The following is a 27301-nucleotide window of genomic DNA, read 5'->3' as shown; positions in this document are numbered from 1 at the left end:
TGCTTACATTTATGTTTTTTGCAGCCATGGCACGTGGCTCTTCTGACCTTCATTATCAGTTCCTGGAGCATAATACTCTGACAGCAAAATTAAGATCAGCCTCTCCTTTGCCTCTACCCCTTGATAACGAGCTCTCAGGATGCATATCATGAGATGACTGTTAGAGGACATGGGGATGCAGCCATATCCCCTCTCCCAGTTACTATATCATGAGAATGAGTCTTTACTTCTTGAATGGGTTCGGTTCACTGCCCCCTCCCACAGGACCATGTGCGAGACACACGGTGCGACCAGCTCCCCCAAATGTGAGGAAGGTGCTTTCCGAAGGCCAGTTGCTGCTACAGGAGCAATGGTTCCCCCCCAGTCCAGCACCTGGTCCCCTCTGCCCGTCACAGCCCTCGGCTATCCCTTGCAGTCCCTCCTGCCCATGCCAGCCCCGCTCCCCACCTTCCGTGTAGCAGGATGCCATGTCCCCCCCGCTCCCCTCCTCACCGCTCCTCTGGGGCCCTGCCTCTCCCATCACCCCTGGGGAGGGGAGGAAGAAGCTGCCTCCTTGGCCCCCAAACAGAGCCAGGGGTGAGGAGGGTCTCCTGGGGGGTGCCTGCAGCCCTCCCTTCAAGAGGTGGGGAGGAGCAGGAGGGTGCAGCTGTGATGTGGCTTGCCCCCAGCCCTCAAGAGGACTGGAGCGTCTCATGGTGGAGGCAGGCTCCAGCCCCAGTGGGACCAGGGCGACTCAGGGCAGCTGCGACACCGGCAGTGCATAGGTACCTACCTCTAGCAGACACACCAAAACCCCCACCTGCTAAAATCTGGGCAATAACATCCACCCCTTCCCATCCCGACCCGCCGCGTTACCTCTCCAGCCCTGGGTAGCTCCATGTAACCACACACGGCCATTAAACGCAATTTCTTTAGTTGTCTTCTCTTTAGTGATATTCTGGGTGGCATTTAGTGGGCAAATGGTTATTACATTACAATTTTCACCTAGTCATTTTGAGAAACTATCAGCTGGATTAGACCAGAAGGCACCCTCGGCCGCGTGGCTCAGGCTCGGGGGGCACAGCTGGCCCTGCCGGAGGAGCAGAGGTGGGTGCAGCCAAACTGCTGTGCTACTGCTTGTCGTTTCTGCTGACAAAGGTGAGGAGGTCCATCGCTGTGACCACGCCAAACACCATCTGCTTCATGAAGGAACTGCCATTTCCATTGACTGTAAGCACAGAAAATGCCAGTTTAGTGGGGAAAAAAAAAGTAAAAAAACCCCCACAGCTATGCAGAGGCTGCTATTCCTTTATTAAGAGAAAACCTTAATGGGGACAGCAGCTGTCTCTGCTCTGCCTCAACAGCAATGACTGATGCAGCCTCGGTCAGGTTACTGGGATCACGTATGGGAGGTTTAGCTGCAGATAATGCACTTCTTACCAGAGCAAGAAACTTAATTTCCCAGTTGTTTTTACCCGACCTCTGTTCCAGTCCTGCTTCTATCACCACAAAACTTTTCAGGCCAAACTAATGGGACTCTTTACGAGCAGCAGTGAAACACTTTCTGCTCTGTTCTCATTAGGTCCTACACCACCATTAATAAAACAGCATCGCAACAATTGCTTTAACTATCTGAGAAATGTTTTCTTAAATAAAAATAAAACTAGCCACCAGAGTCCACACACGAGATAAAATGCAAGCTCCAAAGGTGTGGGAAGAAAGTAATAAATAAGGGGGTAACTGTGACGGCATAAAAACAGCAGCTCTGGAAAAGAAAACGGGTGTTGTTTAAAAACCAGAGCAAGAGGCACTGCGTACAGCTGCTGATATTTTTGGTGGACACCATTTAATTTGTGGATACCATTTAATTTATATCAAAATGTGATGCAAAATAGATTTTTCTTATTTTATGACAACATAGCTGAGAACGGAAATTCTGCTTAGTGTTATTTTTGGTGAGAGAATTGGAAATGTGTAGCAAAGGCAGTTTTGAATGAGAGACTTTTGTTTGCAACACTTTGTGGGAACATGGCTGGACTTGCAAGCCAGCTTTAGGGCTGGTGGGTTTTCGGGGCAGCAGGCCACGGAGATACAAGCGGAGGGGTTGGTGTGTTTGCACACAGTGGGTTTCGGAGGCCTTGCATTCAGCAGGCAGCCCTTTGCTGGCAGTTGATTCAGCACAACATGGCACGTTGCTCACCACAGGAATGCTTTGCATGTTCAATGTGTAATCCCATCAAATCAGCATAATTACACCCTTCAGCTCTAATTTAGAAGGCCTAAACATGGGTCTTCTGACTGCTTTTTCTTGTTGCTAACATTTTAAACAAAGCAACTCCCTCAAGATAAGGCCAAATTTGTACTTGCAGAATTTTTACGGTATAATTGTAGCGGAAAGGTGTGTTAGGTCAGATTTGCAGAACAGCACCTGCCACCATACCTGTTTTGGTCAGGGGAGCAACAAAGTGTGATCCCTGCTGCCATCGATGTGTCAGCAACCCTCATGCTGACGTGATCCTACTGCACGTGACTCTACTGAGCCGGTTTGCTTCACCGGGGAGGCGGTGGCTGTACAGTGGTTTGGGAATAAATGAAAGCTGCTGCTACGGCTGCTTTATTGGACTAGTCTAATGATGCTTCTGAGTTGGCAGAGCATCCCTATACCCAGCCATGGTCCAGGTAAGGCTCATACACAGATGTGCCAGGCTGCACGCATGCACGCATGCATGCGTTGTGCCTCCTGGATCCCGACTCATGTGCCTCTGCCACAGGGCTTGCTCATGGTCCAACACATTCATTTTCAGCTTTATCGACTTACCCTGGACCTCCAGGGTAGGTGTCTGATAGCACCCAGCATGAAAGGCCCCTTAGCATATCAATTTACCCAGACCCCTTGGGGCACACAGGCACAAGGACATCTCTTGGCTACATCTCCAGGGGTGGCAAGTGGGAACAGTGGTGTTCAGAGAAGATCGCACAGCCTCTGGGCATGCACAGCAAAAGGTCTTTAAGCAGTGGGATGCAAACTGTGTAGTTTGTTCCCTTGCACTTACATGCCTGAATTCCACCTAAGCTTTATCTAATATCCCCAAATGCTCCTTTCGACCTTGCCCTTGGGGTACTAAGTCTACGGAGATCCCTAACTTCCCACTTGTTTCCTCTGTTGCCCAAACCAGCAAGGCAGTGATTTGAATTCAAGGTCAAGAGACTAAACAAGTACTAGAGGCCTGAGCCTACAGCTGTGCAGCAAAGGCACTGTACCCCAGGCTGCTGCCTACAGTGCACCTCGGCTGTCAGAGGAGGGGACCAAATAAGATCTCATAGTGAATACCTTCCCAACCGCAAAAGTGGGTTTCCATGGGCAACCATAAGACGAGGGAAGGGGATGGAGCTGATGGGTGCTTCAGCGTCACCCCTGCATGGCAGGACAATGCAGCTCCCATGGTCAGGATCTGGGTAGTGCTCCTGCAGGACACACCCAGTAGTGTGCTGGTCTCAGGCTCCTGTGGTTAAGGCTTCCCTCCCCTCTCCCCTCATCCCTGTGGTGTCAGGAAAGGAAATGGGTGAATAGCTGGCAGTTCCATGGCTTTGCAGAGCTATAGGGCAGAAATCCTTCCTGTAAAGGCTCAGGGGCTGCACATATGGAGCAACTGCACTGATACCTACCAAGCTCAGCTCAAGAATTTCCCTGTCCCCTCTCAAACATTCATGCAAAGCCCGTACAGTGCTTCTGCAGATACCTACACTGCATTTGCTCATGTACAATGATAGCAAAATGGTCATTCTCCAGGATGCAGGAAAGCTTCCCGAGGCTGTCCTCCAGGCCAATCTAAACAGGACAAAAAGAGACATTTTACGTGTCACTTCGTATTTAAAAGACAGCGGTGCAGAGCCTGACTCCTGCCTCTGACTGTGGTTGTGAGTGGGCAGGGTGGCACCCAGCTGGACCAGATCAGGTGTGCCTCATCTGCACTGTTTTGGGGAGATGGGAGGGGCTGTAGGAAACTTGCAGACCTGGCTTTGCTGTAGCTGAACTACAGCTTTTTCTCCCTCCAAGCCCAAAGCACTTCTGCGGGCCAGCATGGGGGTGACACCTCCAGCTCCCCTAAAACACCATCCTTTTACCTCACTCCATCTCTGGACCTGTGATGGCCATCCAACCCAGGTGTCCCTCCCGTGCACACCCACAGGACCTGCCCTGCGTCCCGTCAGAGCCCATGCGTATTGTCCCAGCTCTGCTGAGCTCTGGCAATGGCTGGGCTCTTCTTTCAGAGGGTGCCGATCCCCCGGCTGGATGAAATCCTCTGACAATGTAAGAATGGGAGTGGACATTCACATGCTTTGCTCCTGCTGTGAAAGCTCCCATGTCTGAACTCCACAGGCTTGGCAGCATTTTTGGAGGTGCCTGTCCTTCCTTTTATCTCCATGACATCCCCATTGCCCTCCCCACTTCTCTCTACCTTCACCTCTCTGTTTTTTCATTGACCTCTTCTCCCAGCTCCTCTCACACGTCAGGGTGATGGTGCACCTCTCCCGCCCCACCCATCCCCGGACAGCAGTTGACACCAACCACAGCTTTAGCGGTACCTTTGAGAACTGGTCGTAGATGACCTTTGTAACAGGGTCTGAGAACTGTGCGTTTCCAGCCAGCACCGAGGTGAGGGTGTTGCTGAGGGTCACCATTCCCAAAATAAGTCTGCAAGGGAACAGGGAGTTTTCCAAAAAGGTCAGACCTGAGGTAGGGCACACGTTTAATGTAGGGGCTGAACGGCTCCCCTTGAAGTCAGTGACTAAATTCCTGCTGCAGTAAGTGGGAGGCACCAGATTTCTCATCTGAGCAGGACAAGAAGATCCTTGTCCTCACCAACCTGTTGGTTTAACAGTAGTTAGAAAGTCCGCTGTTGTGGTCCAGGACTTAGCAGCTGAGAGAAGGAAAACTTGTGGGCTCTCCAGTTGCTTATCTGTGTGAGTTTCCCACCCAGACCCCACCTCTCCTCTGGCCTCCCCTTGCCTGTGCACTGATCCAACCTCTGCTGAGCTTGGTAGGCATGGGATTTGGCTTTGACCTTAACTAGCTCATTTACAGGGAGTTTTCCTGACAAATCTTTGCAAAGAGGCAGATGATATTTTAAAAATACGCATCACAGAATCCAACAGAAGAGCCCCGTCACCGGATAAGTAAATGTGACTTTCTCTTTAGCTTCATCATGGCTGCTTTTCCCATGTGAATGGCCATCTCTGTAGTGAGCAGAAATAGTTACCCTGATTCAGCAACAACAGGAGCTTGGTCGTATCCCTTCTCCTGGAGAATCTCAATTGCCTTTTGACAGCTGACTTCTGGGAGGAGAATGAGAGGGGCTGAGAGATTCAGTTTCTGCACCTTGATGTTCCACCACCTGTTGAGAGACAAATGGCAGCACCAAGCTGTTGCTCTCTGCTGCACAGCTGTGGGCCTTGCTCAGGGAGGCAAGGCCAGTAGAGATGAGACCACCCACACAGAGATATTCTGCCTGCCTGCAAAGCTCACCCCACTCCTATCCCCAAAACAGTAACGCTACAAGCCCACCATGGCCAGGTCTTGTTGAAGCCAAGCTTTCCCTATAGCCCGTGTTCATACAACTCCAGAGGCAGGGCTGAGGTCAGCAGTTGGCAAGGTGCTGAGCTGTCCCTAATCCAAGGAAGCTACTGAGGGCTTCACTTCAAGCTCATGATTGGAGGCCTAACAGTTTTACTTCTTTGGTTTGTATCCTTGGTCCTCAAAATGCAACATTTGCAGCTCCTCCAGGAGAGAGCCTGGCAGAGATGCTCGTGTGACTTAAGAGGGACAAGCTACGCTTGTTTGCTGGGGACCACAGGCAAATCCCAACTCATCTCAGCCCTTCGTCCTTGCAGAAAAGGCAGGGCAATGCTAGAGGCTGAAAGGGCCAAGAGCAATTCTAACTAGACATGAGAGGCCTTGGAAATGTATGAAGTTTTTAGGAAATATTTTGCAATAACCTTTGGTTATAGTAACCCAAAGGAGCAGCTGACATCAATAATACCTGCTGTCTTTAAAGTGAGACTAGGAGCTTTCTAAACAACCAGCATTTGCCCAGCCACATGTCAACTGGCATCAGCAGTTTGTCTGTGATTTGCTGCCTCGAGGGTACTCTTTCCCCGTGGTGTGCAAGAGACAGCTGAATTGGACATCTCTTCCGGCCCGCAGCTCTGGAAAGCGAAAATTTACTGTTCCCTGCCTGAAAAGACCTCCAGAGCTGTTTGAAAGGGTGCTTGCTACAGGAGGGATCCATCTCCCTGCCGGCCCGATGTTCCTTTGAACATCAGCTGTGGAGTAGAGAGAGGAGGTTTTGAGTGGAGCTAGATGTCGACCTCAGCCATTCTGCTCGGCAGGGTTTAGGCGGCCTGGACAACGACTGCCACGTGGGAGCAGATCGGCAACTTTGGGACAGAAACAGCTCCTTTATAGACTTTGATTGGAGAACTGGGATATCTAGCCACTCAAAAGAAAGAACCTGATATTACAGCCTCCCCAGAGGGATCTGGACTTAACTGCATTTTTTCTAAATACTAAAAGATAATACTTCCCTTTGAAGATAATAATTTCCAGACTCAGAAAGCTGATTCCCTTATCACCGTTTATATCGGCGGAAGTTGTCTTACCAAGGCTTGTGCTCCTGGACGTCATTTAGGAAACCATTTTTTATCATCCACTTATCATTCAAAAATTTGGACCTAGAAATCACCAACAAAGAGCGAGTCTGTGAGCCTTCCAGAAGAAGTCGTGCTTTGTTCCATGCATTAGACCGCAGCACTGCCCCGGGGCTCCCATGATTTTTGCAGCTGGCTGCTCTTAGCCCCTTTTAAGGTCAACGGGAGCTGCGGGTGCTCAGTAACTCTTAGAAGCATGCCAGCTATTTGCCTTCCTAACTTTAGGCATGCAAGTTCAAAAACTGTAGCTTGACTGATTCCTGCTCCGTGCAGTAAGTCAGTGACAAGAGGAAATAAAACCCAAGTGTCCCAACACCCAACCCCTGGTGCTTACCACAGTAGTATGCTATTTCTCCCTGTTGCTTATTTGGTTTTTTCCTGTGAGCTGCTCAAGGGAGACTCCCAGCTCTGGGCTCACTGCGGGTGCCATGCTATCAGAGTTATCGGGGTGGCTCTCCAGCAACCCACACCACCTGGGCTCAGCAGTGCTAAGCTTATGTCACCGAAGGGCTCCATGGCTCCAACCCAGGCCACATGCAGAGATGGAGGGAGAGGGCTATGTGAGCTCCCACCCCGCTGCCGGAAAGCAGGCGAAGAAGCAAGAGGCTCACATGTAGTTCCTGACGGAGTCAGGCAGGATGACGACGCAGCGCTGACCTTCCTTCAGGTCCTTGGCAGCCCGCACAGCGACAGACATGGCACTGCCCGAGCTGCCACCTGGACGGATACCAAGAAGAGAGAGACAAGTGTCAGGGCCGCCCAGGGTGCAGGGCCACAGTCCCAGCGCACGGGGCACAGTGCTGCCCTGTCTAATGCTACCAGGGGCACTGAGACCAAGCGGTAGCAGAGATGGCACCTCATAGACCAGGGCAGCTCAAGACACTGGGAGTGGGAGGACGATCAGCTCCGCAGCCTTGTAGGTCAGGAGGAAGTAGGGACTGAAGGGACGTGTTCATATGGTGGCTCTTGGCACTGGCCTTATGAGGCAACGTAAGAATCACCTTATGAACTTCACGAACCACTTCTTGTGATGACTCTGAGGGCAGGCCAAGGGCTGAAAGGTTCAGTGTGAGGCCATTCATACCACTGCTGCCCATGCCGCACCCTTCCTTTGGGTGAGGAGAAGACCATGCCAAATCTAGAGCTTCTGGCTGACATATTTGGCAATCGAAGATTGGCTTTAAATGCATTGTAAAGGCTGAAAAAAACATAAACATTACATTCATGCTTGGAATACCAGGCCAACGTGATGGGAAGACTTAGACGCTCCCTGTGTCTGTGTGCACGCATGTGGTTTGCTGCACGTAGGGAAAGCAGATCCCTGCTTTACAGAGGCAATTCTTCCACCGGTAGTTCGAGTACTGGAAGTCAAACACATTCCACTATCTGTGTGCCAATTACATACTGCATTCAAGGCAGCACGTATTTTACAGCAGGTTAATTAGCACTGGGTCACATTTTTCAAACAAATGAGGAAAGGCCCTGAAAAATGCAGCTCAGGGAACATGAAGCTATTCACAAATTATAGTTGCGTTCAGCCAGTGGTTTCTGTTGAAACACAGTGACTCTGTGCCTGCTAGGTTAAACCAACATTTAAGCGTTTCATTACAAATGCCTGATATTTTTCAAAACTCCCTGGATGTGAACGCTCAGGACTTTTATCAGCTGTAACTACAAGCCTATATATTGTCTGGTCCTGGACGCAAACCTACAGCTAACTGCTCGGTGGCAGGGAAGGCTGAAAAACGCTGATGCTGTGTAGAGGCTCTAAGGGTACAGGCAGGGTTTGTCTGAGGGCACCTGTTCATTTTGGAAAGCTGGTGGGATCACTTACAGCTTGTTGGCACAGGGAGAAATACTCAGTAAGAACATCTTACACTTTCTTTACTTTCAAACTTTCCTGGCCCAAACCTGGCACCTCTAAGCGTGGCAACTGTTCAACGGCAGAGAGTACAGCCTAGCAGTGTTGTTAGTGGAGCGACAGTTTTAGCCCACCTGTCCTGCACTGAGTCCCATTAATCCTGTCTTCAGCCCGTGTAACACTACACCGCACAGAGTTAGGCCTGAAGATCCATTTCCATGTGCAAAAGTGCTCCAGTAAGAGGAGAGTTATTGCTTCTATAATTATTGTGGCCGATGAGTCAGATCCCAGACCACTGACTCACTGCCACACCTCTGAAGTCTACAGCGACCTACACACCAGCTCGGGGTTTGGCCATTCAGCCCTGTTAACCTAGCAGACGCAAAACGCAGAGAGCACCTACCCGGAAGCATTTTGGTCCCAAAAGGATGAGGTTCAGAAAATTTGTTAAGAGAAGCAACTGTTGTCATTGATGCTTACCACACAATAATCCCTCCTCTCTAATCAGCCTGCGAGACATAAGGAACGAGTCTCTGTCGTTGCATTTATACCACTGATCAACCACCTGAAGAGAAAGCAAGAAGGTTGGTTCCTGGTGGTGTTATTTCAGGTTGTCCCAGCCCTCTGAGGCATGCCGTGGTGCTGATGCCTGCAACATCTGGCAGACTTGAGTTGCTTTCCACATTTGTTGAAAGCAAACGCATTTGTCAGGACATCCCTGGTCTGGAGGGTGTGTCCTGGCTTGCAGGCACCCACTCCAGCCTTTCCAGCCAGCACTCTTTCCTTGGAAAGTTAGGGATGTCTGACAGGTCCAGAGTCAGGATGCGGAAGAGGGAGTGGTGTCCCAGGCTAGGCTACACTAACGGTCAAGATTTTGCCAGGCAAAATCATATCCCACTACAAAAAGAGTTTTGGGTTATTACAGGTCACAGCTCTAAAGCCATGTGCCGACAGCAGAGATGTAGTTAAGACAACATCTGAAAGCAGAAAGAGTCTGGGGTCTGAGGCTGTGGGGGAGCTTTCTAAGAATGAGGTCGGGGGAACACAGGCAGCTTGAATTAGGGCTTTAAAGCTCTGTGCCTGGTGGCAACTGATACACCCAGAAGAAACTTGACAAGAAGCGGTACGAGGTTCATGATCTGTTGTCTTTATATGGCTTGGATCTTGTCTTTCAGCCCATAAATGGTGCAAGGTATATGGCTTGGATCTTGTCTTTCAGCCCATAAATGGTGCAAGGTTTCTGCTGTGTGAGTGTGGTGCCTGCAACAGTGAAGGCTCAGGAAGCACTAGTGTGATGAAGACCAGCCTCAGCACTGACCTCTTCTGTGTGATCGTAGTGAAAGAGGCACACTCTGAACATTGGTGGGGGCTGAGCTGAGGAGGCTGGTACTGTGGCATATTCCTCGTTTGTGCCTGTATTTACCTTCTCCTTGTAGGTCACTTATAATCAGATTTACTCAGAGAGATGATTTATGCTGGGGTCCCAATCCCCCCACAGCAGCTTGTTCTGCACTGGAAAGGTACACAAGTAGCCTTAGGGCTGGGCCAAAGCCGGGTGCCAGAGCTGGCTACCTCTGAACTTGGGAGTAGACTGGATGCAAAGCCAAAGATCAGACAGAGGCCTCTCATCAGATGGCTACTTACTGATCTGTCAAGGACAGTAGGGATAAAGTCATGTCCAATGCCCTCCACTTCGATGGTTGTGGTGTTCGTCCTGTTCATCTCACTGGGCAGAGCGACGATGGAGCCGTCGGGATCTACGCCAATGATCTTTGAGGGAAGGAAGTTAAACCACAAAAGGATTTCAGAAATAGTCACACAACTCAAAGGAAAAATTACCCATGCCCTTATCAGCAACATTTTCCTTCCCGTGATATTCATTAATATTCCTATCCACTGGTAGCATGGAGAGCTTCCAGGATAAAAGGGTACTGTTTCCCACTGGCTTTTTAAATAGATCCTAGGTAGCATTCAGCTGCTGCAGAAGTGACTGGTGGCTTAAAATGTTATCACTCTCAAGGTGTTTGTCATCACCCCTTTGGCAGAGCCTGCTACTTCCAAAGCTCAACCCTTAGGATAGTGTGAGTGCTCCTTAATCTGCTCCAGTGCCTTTGCAGCTAGCTCAAACCTGTGGAATCCCGTGGCTACAGACATTCTTTCTGGATCTAGTTGTGCTGGCTGACAGTGGCATCTCCCTGGTTGCTTACAGCTTTATGTCTGGGCTGAGGTTGCTTCCCTCAGCTCTGAGCTTAAGAAGGGATGGTGACACCGCTCCCCACGCAGCTTCAAGCAGTCCGTGATGTTATCTCGTGCCCAGGTCCCCCAGTGGCTTGGTCCACACCACCTCAATTTGCCTTTGGTGGATCAGGGATCGCTCACACGCCAGCTATGCCGGGGAGGCAGTAACCGTCAAGCCTCCAGTCTGCCTTGAAGCACAAGCTCTGCAGAATGAGCATCTATGACTGGTGTCAACCATACAGCACGGAGGCTTTTGCAATGGCGCATGAGAAGCACTTGCACAGTCTGCCCCATCCCTGCAGAGCTGCCAGAACAGAAACTTTCAGTAGGCAGGTTAACCAGGAGCAGCAGCAGTAATGCCTTCAGCTAGGCCAGCCACTTCGGCAGGGGACATCTGACAGTGTCCTGCAAGGGGCAGGGCACCGGCCAGGGTGGGATTAATAACGGGGCTGTGGAGCCTTTGACTTCTAAGGCACTCAGATGGATCTAAGTCAAGCTGAGCGTAACACCAAATTGCTTCCAACAAAAGCCAAGCTCGCTGCGAAAAAACAAATAGGTGGAGACAACAGCTGCTAGCTCAGGTGAGCCGTGGGGTTAGGCTTGATCAAAAGCACAAGCGGGAAAACCCAGGCAGGCCGCAGCTCCCGGCGGGCAGCCCTGCCTCGCAGCTTACCTTGCACTCTGGGCACTTCTCCTTCAGCTTCCTGGCGACGCCAGTGACGGTGCCTCCTGTGCCAGACCCAATCACCACCATGTGGACCTTGCCTGCAGGTCAGGGAAGAGAGAGGCTTGCAGGGACTCAGCATGGCCTCCAGCACGGTCTCCCCTTTATTCAGGACCCTGTGCAGATGCAGAGCCCGTGTCCCTCGGCTGCTACAACCCCGCGTGCGGAAAAGACAGGCAGAGATCGTGCTAGCAGCCAAAGCGTGGTCCTGTGCAGAAGCTCAGATGAGCTTGCAGGATCTGAGCACAGCTGATCCTGCCTCAGCAAAGGGGGCTGAAGGTGACCTCCAGATCTCCCAGTGGTCTCCATGACTTCTGCATCTTTAGCATCTACTGGCTTAAGGGGGAGGGAGGATCTCAGCGCTTCCAGCCCTTTCAAACCGCACCTCGTTGAAGCAAAGCACGTGCGTGAATAGCAGCACAATACCAGTAACAGGCACAACTTTTCAGCTAGCATTAGCGTCCACAGTGGAGAGATGGCAGAGCTCTGTCCTGGCACCCGTCTTAGTCAGATGTAGCCCCACTGGCATCAGTGAAATTATACTGATTTAGGACTGGTAGGAGTAGAATCAGGGTCAGGCCTTCAGAGCCTTATGCTGCAACCGCCCTGGGAAAAAGGGATTTATCTTCTCACTGCTGGCAGCCAGTAAGAGCAAATCTAAATGTTGTAGTGGAGGGAAGGCTGGGAGTCTCTTGATCCTGTCGTTGCCCAACTGCTTTACTGTTAAGATAACTGCTCCCCAGTTAAAACCTTTGAGTCTTTTTTACATTTTGCAGTGCTCCCAGTACTGGCAATAAATTTCACTTCTATCTGCACAGACACGGACTGGGATAATCCTTTGTCCTCCCCCAGCTGTCACATCAACTGTCATTAGTCTGTGAAGTTTCAGTCTATTCTGATTTGCAAATGAGTGTGCTGGATCAGCCTGCCATCCCCTGATGAACTTCTATTCCCCAGTGAGGCCTCTTGGGCCATTCTGTGCTCTCAGCTGACGGGTTGCAGAGATGTTGTGTTGTAGCCACCGAGAGACAGGCTCTTCCTCCTTGGGTACAGTCTGAATTTGTTAAGCCTCTGTTCTCCTCCCTCTGGCTTTTGAAATGGGAGGCCATAGCAGGGAAGCCCTGCAGGCTCAGGTGGATCTGGAGTGGATTATGTGAAGTTGCTACACCCTGGGCATCAGTATTATCAAGGGTGCCTTCACCTATAGAGGCCCTTTTGGCCATTTCTATACATTTAGGTCAATAAATGATGGAAAATAAGCCTCTCAGAGAGGGCTATAGCCCTCTGCACAACCTCAGCACATAGAAACAACAGCGCAGATGGTACCTTCACACTGCTCCAGGATCTCCTCAGCTGTGGTGTCGTAATGAGCCAGGGGGTTGCTTGGATTTCGGTACTGTTTATTTCAACAGAGAACAGCGTGAGTTACTGTGTGAAGCATAGGTCAAATACCAAACTAGCAATAGCTCCTGACGAGCTTTACGCAGAGTGTGCAACTGCCCCCTCCACTCCCTGGCAAGGGGCACACTGCCACCCAGCCAGGCCAGGTCACAAGTATTCCACCTGGTTGTCACTTTGGGGCAGGTTTCTAAGGACACTTGGGATTTGTCCACACTGGAAGATTAAATGTGCCCATGAACACTCACTCTCTGGCACTTGGTGTCTACTTGGTGTGGGGATGGTGCGGCGGTCCCATACGCTGCAGTGCCAGTTTTTATGGGATCTGGTGGTTTTGTTAAAGTCCTAGCTGCTGGACACAGGAGGGTTCCTCAGTATTTTAGCTGTTGCTTAGACAGAAACATTTTTAGCCTTTTCTGTTACCCTGGAAAAGTTGAAAGCACAGCTCCACAATACCCCTAAAAAGCTCAGAAAACAAAAAAATCCCTCCTCAAATGTCATATCAGAAAACTTCTTTCAAGTATCATATATATAATTTTGGGACCTGCTTTGTCATTTAGGGGCATTTGTGGCTGGCAGCAGAGCAAGTTAGGTGGATGGTAAATGTGGGCCAGAGTAGTTGTCCTACCTGCACAGAGGGATTTACCGCCGGGGGTACACAGGTACAGCAATGAAATGTGTGCAGCCCCGTGTTCACACCCATAGCCCAGGCTGCTTCTGAAAAGCGTATTCAGACATTGAGCTCCCTTTTTGTTAACAGGAAGGAACCTTATGGCTTCCCTGACTTTTCTGCACTATAGGAGCTCCCTACCCTCTATAGGGATCCCTTCCTGCAGCAGGGTCAGGCCAGAGGGAGAAGTGCCCTCCTGCACAAGACCCAGAGCTGCAGGAACTGCTGGCGTGGATCAGTGGTGTTTGCCGTTCACAGCGTGAGGGTTATTTTTGAGGCAGGACAGAGGCTGCCAGCCAGGCATAGAAAGTTATTTTTTCAGGTCAAAGTTAAATCTGAAGCAATTTGAGGAGTCTTTCAAATGTGCAAGAAAACCCAGCCTCACTCACGTTAAGCTTTGGCACAAGTATTACAGGTTTGGAAGTGTCCCTTATTTTGTTTCTGCCACCCCCTGCTTTACAGAGGACCGATTAAGTTTCAAAAGCCATAAAACACTGACGAAATTTGCCTCTGTTGCCAGTTTGAGCAAAGCCCCCAAACACAGGCAGACTTGGAGCACACGCTGTAAACCGTGTTTGGAAAGAGAGTTGGTGGAGGAACAGCTTTTACCTGGTCCAGGATGTGAGAGTTTGGGATTTCACTTTTCAGCTTCCAGGCAACACGAATGTTAGACTCCGGGGCATCAAAGCGGGTGCACGGGGTCCTCACAATTTCAACACCCAGCGCCTTCAGAATATCGACCTTTGGGAGGGAAGAGAGTAGATGTAACGCAACTGATCCCACGTAGCGACGGTAATCCGAACCTGCGGGCTCATGGCAGCGTCAGATGCCAGAGGAGCTTTGCATACAGGAGACATTTAACATTTGGAGATACAATGTCTGATTCTCAGTTATGCTATCTCTGACATCCTCCTGGCACCCAGGGCCTCCTGCCTGAAGCTGGCGTATGGATTCAAGCCTGGCCTTGTGCCCTATCTTACTCGGGGGGCAGGCTGGGGACGCGGCAGAGGTAGGTAACACTGTGCTGCTCCTTGGTGCCTGGGGAAAGGGGCAGAGGGAACCGGGGCAGGGAGCAGTGTCTCCTATGTGCTGTGGCCTGAGCCCCTGCATGCACGGAGGAGGTCTTAAAGCTGACTTTGTCCCGAGTGTCCCTTCTCTTCCCTCACCAAGCACGGGGAAGGAGCAACTACACATCAGCCCTAGGGTATTAATTCACTGAGAGGGGTGAGTGTTGGGGGGAGAGGTGAGCAAAAGAGAAGGGGGGGTGAGTGTCAGGGTGCCTGGAGGTGAAGCCCATGGCAGCTGGAGGTGGCATCTGATCCAGGCGGAGCTTAAGTGAGATTTAGGTTGAAATGAGGGTGGTGCTTTGGAGAAGGGCTCAGCTTTGAGCCAAGTCAGGGTCCAGGCCTGGCTTCACTGGCATGAGTTCAGCTCAGCAGTTTGTGAGACTTTGGCTCCCCAACAGAGATTTCTGCCATCTCCAGGACAGCAGTTTCACCTCATCATCAGCTCTCCTGCAAGTGACTCGATTTCCACCATCTTGAGAAAGTAGCTCAGACAACCGTAAGCGTCTCCAGGTTAAAGAAAACCGTAGAGACATGGAGAGGCCAAGTGACACATCAGATGTCAGAGGAGAAGTTAGCAGGACCGTCAGCCGAGCCCTGGCGCCTGCCTGCCTCTCTGCCTCTCCATCCCACCCTCGCCCTCGCGGACAGCAGATATCACTCCATTTCTCTGCAGCCACACGCCGTGTTTGGCTAACACGTGACCCCAGCTGCACCGCTGGTGCTAGATAATCAGCCGGCCACCACAGTGTGCTTTCTTTTCATCAAGAGGAGATCTTCTGAATAACTACAAAGCTATGTCAGTGTGTGCGGCAAGGCTTGTTACCCTGTAACGGAGAGGGCACTCCGTCTCTAGAAAGGGAGAGGCAGAGAGAGACAGGGAAGGAGATGCTCCCCAGCTGCGGGGTAATACGGTACAGAGCTCTGACCTTTTCCATGCTCATTTTCTCCGGCAAGACAATGATGCAGCGGTAACCTTTCACTGCAGCTACCAGTGCCAGCCCGATTCCTAGGTGGTGGGAAGGAAAGGGAACTGGTTGACAACAGCATTTGGCAAGGCTGACCGACATGCATTGCTTTCTACGCTCCTCTCTCCCGCTGGTGAACATAACCTAGAAATGTTCATCGAGGAGGTACAGGTGAGGGCATCCTCTGTGAGCCTCTCGGGATGTGCCAGGAGCACCAGGGAGCACGGGAGGATGTGCTAATGCCATATCCCTTTTGCTCGCAGCAGTCTATTAGTGTGGCACAGAGTGAATGGAAAAGCTGGGGAGCACTTTCCTCCCCTCGCCAAGGCTCAGGCCTTTTCCTTTGCCTTCTGAAACACAGGAGAGAGGTGATTGTGCTTCAGGAGTTCCTTTCCCTCCCCCTCAAATGCTCTCGACCGTGCTGGGGGATGACGACGATGCTGCACATGTCACCCCGTGGCGAGCAGGCAAAGGGGACCTCTGCTCCAGTTTCACTGGGTGTGATGGATGGAGCCAGCTGCTCCCCAGCTAGAGGAGGAAGGTGAGGCTGGAGCAGCGTGTCCCTACAAGAGGCTGTAGGGAGCATGGTGCCACCCCGACTGCCCGGGGTGGGCAGGGAGCCAGCATGAGCCACCTGGGGAACAGTGCCAGTGGCACACAGGTCCCCTTGCCCCAGTGTCTAGGGGGTGTCCGGCGAAAGGGGGGGGCTGGATCTGGGAAGCCTGAAGCAAATGGACTGATAAAGGGCAAAATTCCCAGAGACACGCCCTGTTCTGCATGGCTGCTGAAGGGGAGGCAGCAGCATGGCAGCAGCAGAGGAGAGCACAGTGAGGGATACGGCCTCAGCTCTGTCCAGAGCGCCTCGACAGGCTCCCATTTGCCTTCTTGCAGGAAGGTACACTATGCACACACACGTCCCTGACATGGTGGGGACACTGGTGCAGGCGGCAGCAAAGGGACATGGAAACGTGCACTGATAGTCCTGTGCAGGCTGCAAAATAGGGGGAAGGCTCCTCTGTTGTCCCCCCTCATCTCATACCCCACCATAATCTCGTGCCTGAGCAGGATGACAGTGACAAGGAAAAAAAAAAAAAAATTATTTATCTTCTAGCCCATCAGGAAAACCCTCTCTGGGAACCTCTGAATATTCAAGAGCTTCCCAGCCTGAAAACACCTGGGGTTGCCCGGGCTCCTCCAGCTCCTGAGGCTGGAGGCTCTTTGCCTTGCTGTGAGGTAACCTGCCATGCATGCCTGCACAGGCGTGGGACCCTCGCAGGCCCTCGGGAATTTCATCAACAAGGCATCTCAGCATCCCAGGCTGTCCGTGACCGCCGAACGGGGAGCTGAAGAGAGGACAGAGCCAAAGCCGCAGGGCCCCAAGCTGACCTTGTAACTGCAAGAGCTCCTTGAACCCCTGCCCCTCCTGCAGCCCCTCAGAGCTGCCGCCCTGCCTGGTACCCCGGCGAAGGGAGCATCCCTGCCCTTCCCACCTGTGTTTCCTGAAGTGGGTTCAATCAGTGTGTCTCCTGGTTTTATAATCCCGGCTCTCTCTGCGTCTTCCACCATCCTCAGGCTGATGCGGTCCTTCACACTGCCCCCTGCGTTGAAGTACTCACATTTTGCCACTGGAAATGAAAGGGGAGGCTCCATTAGGGACAAGCTGCAGCTGGGAGCACCAGCTCGTTGCTCCCCCAGCCCTCGCTGCAGTCATTTGAGGACACCCATTCCTCCCCTGCGGGACGGTCCTTTGCTCAGGAGAGCACATCCACCATCTGCTTACAGGGTGCCGCAGTTTGTCATGGGATTACCCATCAGCATACCTGCCCACAGTCCACCTTTCCCCTATGTTTCATCTACCCGCAGCACCCTGAAGGCAGCGGACAGGCCTGGTAAGTCCAGGATGGGTTTAAAACCAACTGGACATACAGTGATTTCTAGGTGGAAGGTCCCACACTGGTACAATACACTTTGCTGCCCTGCCTTGAGGACTCTTTTCTGAGCAAGGCACTGTCAGGGTTAACAGCAAGGTCTTGTGGCCTTTCCTGGGGCATGGCAGTTATTCATAGGTGTCTAAGAAGGTACCCTTCTGTAGGGATGATCTGTAGTCCTGAATGGGGTGCCATAAAGGAAAACAAACAATAGAAAGGGCATTTTCAAGTGTCAGCCAAAATTATGCTTTCTTTGCTGAACTACCAAAAAAAACAACTAACAGAGACTTCCCAAGGCGCACTCAAACCGCGAGGCACACCTCTGTTCCTAATCAGGCCCTCTACACCGCTAACGCTCGGGGCAGGACTCTTCTCACCAAGGTTTTGATGAGCATCTACATCTGAACTGATGGTACTGGGTACTGAGCTCTGTTTTATGGACAACAGGGTGAAATGGGTACTTTCAGGGTGTCGTTCACTTCATCCTAGCAGAGACAGCTACTTCAGGCTGAGAAAACCACCAGGTACTTGAGCAGCCAAAGCAACGGGAAAAAAAATCTTGTGCTTATCATTACATTTTATAATGCAAAGTGCCAAAACTTCAGCTACTCAGAGATCCCTGGAGGCACAGAGATTACAAGGTAATCGTGTCCAGCCGCAACTGCTTCCTTGACACGGCAGTGCTGCAAGCTCTCGTATATTTGCTTGGTAAGAGGCTCTGTGCTGACCTGCAGCTCAGAGAGGACCATGCAGCTGCTCTGCCTGTCCTGTTCTCCTTCCCCTCCTGCGCCAGGGGAGGGAGACACCACCCCAGCAAACAGGGTCTCCCCAGCTTCCCCGCTGCTGTTTACACCAAATCCTCCAGCTCCCGTAAGGCGCTTGCCCCAGCAAGGCAACCTCCAAGGGACAGACTGCTTCAGGGGGGGACCAGACATTGCAGACCTGTCCTCCCGCCTCTGCCGCCTCTGCTCCACGGTCCCCTACCGTCCCCTGAGGTCTCATTCTGGGAAACGGGAGGTGGTGCAACATGGAGATTGCAGGGTTAGGGGCCCGAGGATGCCAGATCCTGAGAAGGGATCTGGTTGAAGAGCACAGCATGCTCCATGTGGCCCTGTACCTGGTGGAGGCTGGCTACAGGGTGGATTCCCAGCTGCTACGTAGGACGACGAGGTCCTGCTGTGCCCTTTTACTGAGTGTGAGCGCTCATCAAGTCTCTCCTTCCTACCCCGCTATGTGACACTCATGAATCTTGCTGCCTGATTCTTACTGTCCTTCTGCCCAATTTGGCTGACATTAATTAAAGAGGGTTAAACGTTACAGGAAAGGAGACTGAAAAGTCCATATACACTGAGACAGCCTAATCATATCATCCTTATTTCTGTAGGGGACCAGGCTAAAAACAACTCTTACATGAGATACCACCAGCGCTATGCTAACATCCCCTCGGGGGAGGACTTGGGTCTTGCTGGAAAACGTGGCCCCACAGCCAGTGCCTTGGCCTGGCTTTTAGCACCAGGGCCCGGCACGCGTGTTGCTGATAAACCCAGCTGTCTGCAGCCCCCGCTGCTCTGCCTGGGGCTGCGTTTTGGGAAGGTCCCCGAGGGAAGCCGTTGCTGCCCCCGGGACAGTGACACAGCAGACAGCAGTGCCTGGCCCGACTCCAGCTGAGCCAGCGGAGGCAGGTGTGACCAGGCGATGCCAAGGCAGAGCAGAGTCCCCCCAGCCCGGGACCCCCCTGCCACAAGCAGAGCTTGGGGAGCCATGAGGCGCCAGCATCGCACATGGCCGCAGCCCAGCACGAGCTCTGCCTGGTACCAGGGGCTATGCTGGCATGTGTCCCTTGCAGCCCAAGCTGCTCGCTTGGCCCAGGCAGGCTGTGGGAAGAGCCCTGCTGTGCTCTTCGTCCTGTCCCAGCCACCACGTTTCGGGAAGGCTCAGCCGGTCTCTCCTGTGCGCAGCATATGCTACCCCAGGCCTTGCAGCATCCCTGCCCGCTGCCATGATGTCATCCACCAGTCCCCAAATTCAGCCCAGCTCTGCTCTGAGTTTACGCTGCAGTTATTTGGGAGGAGAGACGCTTCCACTACCATTAGCCCACTGCTTGTTGCAGCTTGAAACCATCCTGCTTGGTCTGACAAATGACTGTAGTGTAACCTAATAAGCAGGAGTACCCAACACGTGCCACATTTGGCCCTCCCTGTCTGTGCTTGCTCTCCACAGAGCCTCTTCTGAAGCCCCCTTCTGACACCACCCCTCACCCTCACCTCACAGCCCAGAAAAACCTGGTGGAAAGAGGACACTCACAGAGCTCACACTTGAGCCCATAGGACTTCCCAATCTTGTTGACTCGGACCATTGGGGTGCAGCCAATTTTCTTCAGGATGTTGGGCAAGATCTTTGTTTCTTCTGTCCTGAAATAATGCAGAAAAAAAAAGAAATATGTCATATCGGAGCCAGAGTGACTGTTACGCAACATGAACCAAGATAAAACCTGAGTAAGGTTTCAGCAACTTTAGCACGACCACCGAGAGACACCCCAGCTCCAAGATAAAATGTCCCCATTGGCAATTAATGGCAACAGGAGATAGTTATGGTTTTCCATCATTCTTACAATGAGTTATTCATTCTTTTGCATAAAAAAGAAGGTAATTCATTTTTGGGGCTGTTCTGAAGAGTCTTGTTCTACACAACCTTAGCGATTCTGTGATTCTGTGACAAGGCGCTAGGCCAGACCTATAACTAAGTGAAGTGAGAAGAGCTGACAAGTCTCGGGATTTTATGTAGTGAGAAAGCCAGAAGGGTATGCACAAAACAAGCCTCGTCCTCCTTCCTCCATCCTACCCAGCACAACCTCTGCTTTTCACATTTTCAGCCATCCCTGGGCCAACTGTTGCTTGCCTGGCCAGGACTCCCAGACTTGCAAGGTTGGCTCCAAGCCATCAGAAAGGCCCAAGACACAGGGGACTCTGGAGGTTTTTTTGCAAATAATTAAACCAAGCTCTTGGATCAGTGCAGTCCAGCCTCCCGGTTTTGCTAGGCTCTGGCAGACTCTGGCAGAAGCCAAGAACCACATCACCGCAATTGCAACCAGAATGGAAAAGACTTGTTTACCCAACACGCAACTGAACGCATCTTGCCATGCAGCCAGGGAACTCATATCCTTGAACTTTTTAAAAGATAGAGGGAAAAGACTGACTAGGGCTTTGTTTATTGGGGCCACAAATGTATTGCCCCTGTTTGATAGACAGCACGTCTCTCTCTGAGTGGGGTGACAAAGCCCCACTCCCTCACTGTTCAGCTCTCCTTCACACAGCTCTTGCCTACTATCATCCTTTGAACCTTGAACCCAAGTTATCCTTGTCTGCTATCGCAGCCAGGCAGATGGCTGTCTGCTGACAGAAAGTCCATATGGTGCAGGGATGACATGCTGATTTACTTAAAGACACACACCTTCCTCCAGCTTTTGCAAGCATGATATAAACACTTCTTGCTTTGCCAGAGTACAGGGGTAGTGGTTTAGTGCAGGTCTTTACTACCAAAAGGAGCCAGCCTCCTTACATCTCAAGCCCAGAAATGATGAAGTATTACACGTGTGCTGTTACCTCTCCCTCCATGGAAAGTGTTACCATGCACATTACAACCTCTATTGAGCGCTGGTAAATGTGAGGCAATAACTCAATAAATGAGCTTCCCCCACAGCTGCAGCCATTTTCCATCTGCTCTAAAAGCCACCAAAATGCTCAAGGATTTCAGTGGGGCTGAGCCATGGCACAAGGAGAGTCCAGCTCCTTCAGGTGGTGTTTAACTAAAGCCTGGCTTTCAAGAGAGTGACCTGCGTATTGCATTACATGTCTAGATTGCAGGAAGTCAGCTTGAGAGAAGAAAGCAAGGCCATTTATTTACCTTCAGTCAGTAACTGTGGTAAACGAGAAGCCACCGTGCCCTTAGAACCCCAGCAAGGAGTGATGTGGCACGGCGAGGGGACGGAGAAGGGGAAGGCAACTTGTGTTGCCTTGCATGCTGGGGCCAGCCGTGCCGGGAGGGCGAAGGTGGGAACCAGAAACTGGACTGCTCTTTTGCATTGCCACCAGCTACCATCCCCTAAAAAGAATAGTCTTTCTCTCACTCTGGGGCAAATTTTCCGCAGTTCCTATCTAATTCCTTTCCTAATCCCTACCATATTTTACTACAAAAATAATACGAGCACAATCAGCTTCCTTCCCCAACTGCATGAGCTCTGTGCGTGGGCCTGAAGGCAGCAGGTCTATGGATACAAGAATCTGTGGCAAATGCCTTTGGTGCTCCTAAAGGATGTGGTGGGGACACTCTGGTCCTGCAGTTACTGGTATCAGTTTAGGATCGCAGTGGACAAGGCTGGCTGTTCTCCAAGTTTTCTGCTTTTGCTCATGGCGTGTTATTCCACAAGGTGTCCAGGGGAAAAACAGTCCTGGCAAACCAAGTGATTCTTGCTGAGGTTATAGCGGGTCAGAATTGGCTCAAGGGATACCAGAACTAGTCTATCTCTGTATCTTTGGAAAAAATTAAATAATTAACATTCTTAATTAAAATAACATCTAGTCTTCTCCCTCCCCCTGCATCCTCTGCTTCTACCCCCAAAACTCAATCAGGTTTCACATGGGAATCTCCGAAAGTCCAGAGATTTTTTGCTATGATGTCAGCTGCCATCTGTGATTTACCCAGAGCAGAGAAAACAAACAAATCCCCTCCATGCGTTTCTGCAAAGTAAAAGAAACAGTGTGACATGTCCCAGTGTATTTTCTTTACTGCTATACAGTGGGTTATGTTTCAGTCCCTGCCCCAGTGATGCTGCACGGGCCACCTCAGCCAGACCCCATCCCCAGGGAGGTGGCTGATGCCCGGGGCTGGGGCTGCCCTGGTGCCCCGCCGGCTGCCCACCTCCTGGCTATGGGGTGGGACGGGTCCTGGCACCAGCCTGGCCTTGCTGCCCCGTGGCACCCTGATGCTAATTTGCTAAAACCCAAGAATGTTATCCTGCTCAGCATGATAATTGAAAAAAAAAAAATTTTGACTGAAAAGAGCTGATCCTGTCCTCGAGCGCTAGCTGCAGGGACTGCACTGGGTGAGTGCCTGGATGCACGTTTGCTGGATCAGCTCTGAGACTGTGGAGCCCACTCCTCCTTCACGGGCCAGACCCAGAGGCTGTTTTGGGCTTCACACATGCTGGTGGCTGTGTTCTGGCTGTGTCCTGCCTGTAATGCCTTACGAAGCTCCCCCAGCCAGCTCCCGGCTGGCAGGCGTCCACGCAGAGCAGTGCTGCACCTCCCACAGGCTCCAGTTCCTCACATGCTGGAGCTGAATTTATGTTTTACATCTTTGGCACAGCAGGGACGTGTCCGCAGTTCCCCTGACATTTATAGGACAGCCTTATCTTTAATAGCTTGTCTGGGTCTGGTTTGCTTGGCCATTAAAGCACCTCTTGTCTAGTCTAGTCTGGGCACTTCGGCAGGCTTACCTCACCCTGGGAGGAAACCTGCTGCTGTGAGGACAAGAGCCACTCATAGCAATCACTTCGCCTTGCATTGCACTCTTGGGTCAGTTAGGCAGAGTGGGCAACCTCTGCATGGGCCATTTTCTACTTTTTTAAAAGCCCAGGCCCTGGTATTCTGTTTTCGTGAAGGTCTCTTAGCCATCAGTGAAGACATTGCTAGTACTTAGAAATCTTCTTACATGCAGCCTTGGACTGTTTGAATGAACAAGGGCAGCCAAATTGCAGCCCTTGGACTGATGACTGCGTGGCTGTCACTGACTGTACTGTACAACGGGATGGGTGCAACAGCTTTGAGGTGTATGCATGCATTACACTACAGCCAGGAGAGCCATTACTGCATCTCCTCGAGTGCCTAGCAGTTGGGAGTGCCTTCACTTCTGCTGTGCAACACCAGACCTCACAGAGTCCACTCTGCAGAAGCGTACAAGTCCCTGGTTGAAATCTACCCCTAAAATATCTTAAGTCTTCTAAAATGAGATGCCCCAAACTAGCAGACACTTTCAAATGTGTGCTGGAAAACACAGAGGTGAGTCTTGAGCCAGCCACGTCTTTCTGCAAGATTAAAGGGAGTGAGAAAGTTCTTCCTGGAGAGGAGATACTAGGTGGGTTTTGCCTTGTGGAAAATAAACCATCATTAACATAAGATATTGTCAAATTACTGACTTCTGGTCATGACCATCCTGGTGTAACAATAGTACTTCATCTTCAGAAAAAGATGCTGAGCTGTCTGCACTCTGAAATAACCAGCATGAAAGAATTACTTACAAGGGCATACAGGAGTGTGGAGACTTGGTGGCAGGCGTTGCAGCTGTCCATGTGCACTTACTGGGCAAGTTGGGAAGAACCCAGGTGCCGTCAGCTTTGCTTTCCTGACTTCCCACGCAACTGCCGTTCATGAGCAGGCATGCCTTGGTCAGTTCCTGTGTTGTGGAAATAGAGACCCGCAGTCACCTGGGAGGACGAGCGGGCAGGCAGGCACCTGGGCAATAATTGTTGAAGGCAAGGAACGACTTCCATGTTTGGGTGTGAAGGCAGGGTGGCCAGCCTGCATGAGGCATCCCTCCAGCAGCATTTCAGAAACCCGGTTCTACAGATGCGTCAAATTGCTCTTTTTGGAGTGATATACTAAACCCATACACATGGTAAACTGTCACCTGGCTGCCATCTCCAGCAAGTCTTCCTCTGCTCTAACATACATTGAAGCATCCCCTCCACTAGAAAATGTGGTGCTCTGTATTTAATTATTTGGTCAAGAGCAGTATTTTTCACCCTAGCCGTGAAGAAACTGTAGATAAGTCTACCCATCAATAATTTGAGAGTACTTATACGGTGGTAATGTGCCTCAGCGGGTCAGAGGACACCTCTACTCTGGCATCCATCCAAGTGTATTAAAAGTGAAAAGAGAGACTTGATAAAAACAACAAATTGACAAAACAACAGGGAAGGACAACAAAGGTGCTCAGGGGTACAGAGCAAGTTCCATAGTAAAACAGCTTAAATAGAGCAGGATTCATCAGACTGGAAATGAGACTGGTGGCTGGTGGTGAGAGGAGGCTGTAAATCCCAGGCAATCTGGAGAACGTGACTGAGAAACACTTTTTTGTTTCTCAGCATCAAATAATAAGTCAAAATGAAATTATCAGGAACAACTATGGGGGCAGAGAAGGTAAAAGTGGAACCAGAAAAGGGTTAAACAAGTTTGCAAAGGTCGAGTTCATTAGTGGCTTTTAAACACACTGGCCCTAATGGTACCTGCGCTCTGTGAACATGGTAATTTTCTCTGTATTGCTGGTGCATATACAGACAAAAGGAAGAGTCTGGTTTTATAGTTTATTCTCGGCATCTGCTACTGACCAATAGCAGAAACAAGGGTTACATGGAGCTTTGGTGTGACCCTCTCCGGTGTGACCCTCTCTGCAATTCATCAGCCACCCTTTTGTGCTAAGGAAACCAGCTGCATGGAGAAAAGACACATGATTTTGGTAATTGGAAGTTTCTTTTCTGGCTTGTTCACAGAATTAATTTGCCCCGAATGAAGCCTTTGTTGAATAAAGAGACCTTGCAGCTCAGTAGGGTCATGGTTGGAGACTTGTGTGTTACTTCGATTAATGATGAAATTTGGCATTAACCTGCTTGCTGTAGCACAGCCTGCCCTATCTTCCTACACTACAGTGGTGCATTTTGCAATTGGAACAAGTGTAATGCTCTTGTTAACTTTACCGTAGTAGAAATTCTCAAGGGCATGATGCTGGACCTTCCTTCTACATTTAACTTCAGATTGAGAACAAAGACATAATTTTGAAATTTGCTAGAACCAAACCAGTGACACAAAGAAGAAATACCTCATTTCTAAATGCAGAGGACTGCCTGCAGAAGGACCAGGCCTGCTGCCATGTGGAGGGGAGGGGATGTGGGAAATCCACTCCAGCTACTGCCCTGGGGATGAAATTCAGGCAGCTGACGGGAGGATGCTGGAGCCAACATGCACAGCACAGATAGCGGAGGCCAACAGGTCTGCGGAGCATCATCTTCATCCCAGGCCATAAAGCCACTGCTCTGCCCCTCCTCGACACCCGGGCTGCCTGCAGCGCCTGCAAAGCCCAGCTGACTCACAACAGCCAGGCAAGCAGCCAGCACGCTGTTATGGCCGTGTCCTGATTATCTAATTAGTTTGTGGCTCGACATGTGAGCCCAAGGGCAGCCTTAATTACCATTTCTGCCATCCTCCTTCTGCTCGCTTGCTCGCTTCACCCACTTGGCAAGAGCTTCTTTGAAGCAGTGTGGCAGGACTACCTGAGGTCAGCGCCGTGCTTTCCTGGTGCTTTCCCCACCAGCCGGGAGGATGGGGCTGAGGTTCGCTACCTGCGTGGTGGACTGTCCCTGAAACACAGAAATACACCACTGTTATTCTATTTGGTTGGACTTGATCTTACAGGTCTTTTCCAACCTAAGTGATTCTGTTATTCTGTGATTCTGTAGCCATAGCGGTGTGCAGCCAAGCTTTCTTCTCAGCCAGAGACACTTGGGCATCTCTGAGGATGGAGGTCATCAACCTTGTGTCACTGCCTGGCCCTGCGACCAAACTTGAAGGAGGACAGCAGGCAGGGGACACCGGGCCGCCTCCATGTCAGGCTCTGAGCCACCTTTTCTCCTCTGGAGACACCGACTCTGGCCCTACAAAGCAGTGAGAGACCACAAGGGTGCAGGGCGGTCATGCCAAAATGGCTTGGACCCCACAGCCGGTCCAACAAAAACTCTCCTGGCAAACTTTGCCTCCCAGCACTCTTCCCCACCACTGCCAAACCTGTTTCTTCTTGGGAGGGATTAAAGGAAAAAAAAAAAAGTTCATTTCCTTGCAAGCCAGGATTTGTGTTGGCCTTGAGTGTATCTCTCCAGGCAAATCCTTGTTTACCTAATGAATTAACTGGGAAGGAGCAAAAGTCACTCGTGGGTAAAGAAGAGATAAGCCGCAATGTAGCAGAGGTAGTTATCACGCTTTCACAACTGAGGTCACCGGTTACGAACCAAAATGTTGGCAAACTAGATTTTACAAGTTTTTTTTTTTTTTCTTTTTTTTTTCTGGTGATGCCCATCTCCACCATTTTGTGGTGGGATGGAAAGAGAGGAGAGGCAGGGGGCTGAAATTATTAGGGATGCTTTTGCAGGTCTTTTCCCTCTCCGCTGGCGTGTGGCTCCCTGCCCTGGTGGGTGCTGGCCCCGAGGGAGGCCAGCATCAGCTGCGGTTCCCCACACAGCCCCTTCTCCCCTCCAGCCCCAGCTGTGTGGGCATGCTGCTTGTGCCCCATCTTTCCCCGTGGGGCAGCTTGGCAGAGCTGCAGGAGCAACATCGAGCTGCAGGGATTGCTGGAGAGGGCCCAGAGCCACTGGCCCCTCTCCATGCTGGGGTTTGCACCCCCACTTTAGGGTGGTGCCTCCAGAGCCACTTCGCATTTCAGCTGAGCACGTGGGGAGCCAACACCATGCGTCCGGCAGTGGGGACAGCCACCTGCCAAGCCTGGTTGAAGGTGGACGACCTCCCCAGGGGCTCAGGAGCACCCTGACGCCCCTTGGGCACCGACCTGGGAACGGCAGCATCCAAGCACCTCCATTGCCACCACCAAGAAGTGTCACAGGCCCCAGCGTCACCCCTGCCAGGAGCAGCCAACCCGGCCCTAAATGTTGGAGGCAGCATGCCATGCTGAGGTGGCTAGTGCAGGAGGGCTTCATGGAAGG

The 27301-nt window shown here is 51.2% G+C and overlaps 1 protein-coding gene across 2 annotated transcripts; it reads right to left on the bottom strand.

Moving 5' to 3' along the window:
- Nucleotides 1–1109: 1109 nt before the first annotated feature.
- On the bottom strand, nucleotides 1110–25963 carry LOC104254147 (cystathionine beta-synthase). 2 transcript variants are annotated; one of them, XM_059817047.1, is made up of 16 exons: nucleotides 25780–25963; nucleotides 23834–23988; nucleotides 19843–19949; nucleotides 17101–17235; nucleotides 15572–15651; nucleotides 14188–14319; nucleotides 12837–12906; nucleotides 11460–11551; nucleotides 10193–10318; nucleotides 9029–9113; nucleotides 7299–7404; nucleotides 6640–6711; nucleotides 5241–5375; nucleotides 4567–4675; nucleotides 3724–3808; nucleotides 1110–1207 (listed from the first exon to the last, which is right to left on the bottom strand). In XM_059817047.1, the coding sequence occupies exons 1-16, from the start codon at nucleotides 25789–25791 to the stop codon at nucleotides 1110–1112; spliced, it is 1599 nt and encodes a 532-aa protein (XP_059673030.1). In that variant the 5' UTR covers nucleotides 25792–25963. The 2 variants fall into 2 exon arrangements, with proteins under 2 accessions (XP_059673030.1, XP_009806121.2); XM_009807819.2 differs by lacking the exon at nucleotides 25780–25963 and adding an exon at nucleotides 25411–25602.
- Nucleotides 25964–27301: the final 1338 nt, after the last annotated feature.

Source organism: Gavia stellata, chromosome 1, assembly GCF_030936135.1.
Source record: "Gavia stellata isolate bGavSte3 chromosome 1, bGavSte3.hap2, whole genome shotgun sequence".
In the NCBI taxonomy this organism is placed as follows: Eukaryota; Metazoa; Chordata; class Aves; order Gaviiformes; family Gaviidae; genus Gavia; species Gavia stellata.
The sequence above is the reverse complement of the archived record's forward strand: the minus strand, read 5'-3'. Positions and strand labels throughout refer to the sequence as shown.

Bases quoted from the DNA above. Each gene is read 5' to 3' on its own strand.
- LOC104254147 (XM_009807819.2), bottom strand. From the start codon at position 25,602: ATGAAGATGATGCTCCGCAGACCTGTTGGCCTCCGCTATCTGTGCTGT. The intron at 12,907-14,187 runs GTAAAAGCTGTT...TGAAATAAACAG, and splicing joins ACTCTCACATCCTGGACCAG to TACCGAAATCCAAGCAACCC. The intron at 10,319-11,459 runs GTAAGCTGCGAG...CTTCCCTCAAAG, and splicing joins AGAAGTGCCCAGAGTGCAAG to ATCATTGGCGTAGATCCCGA.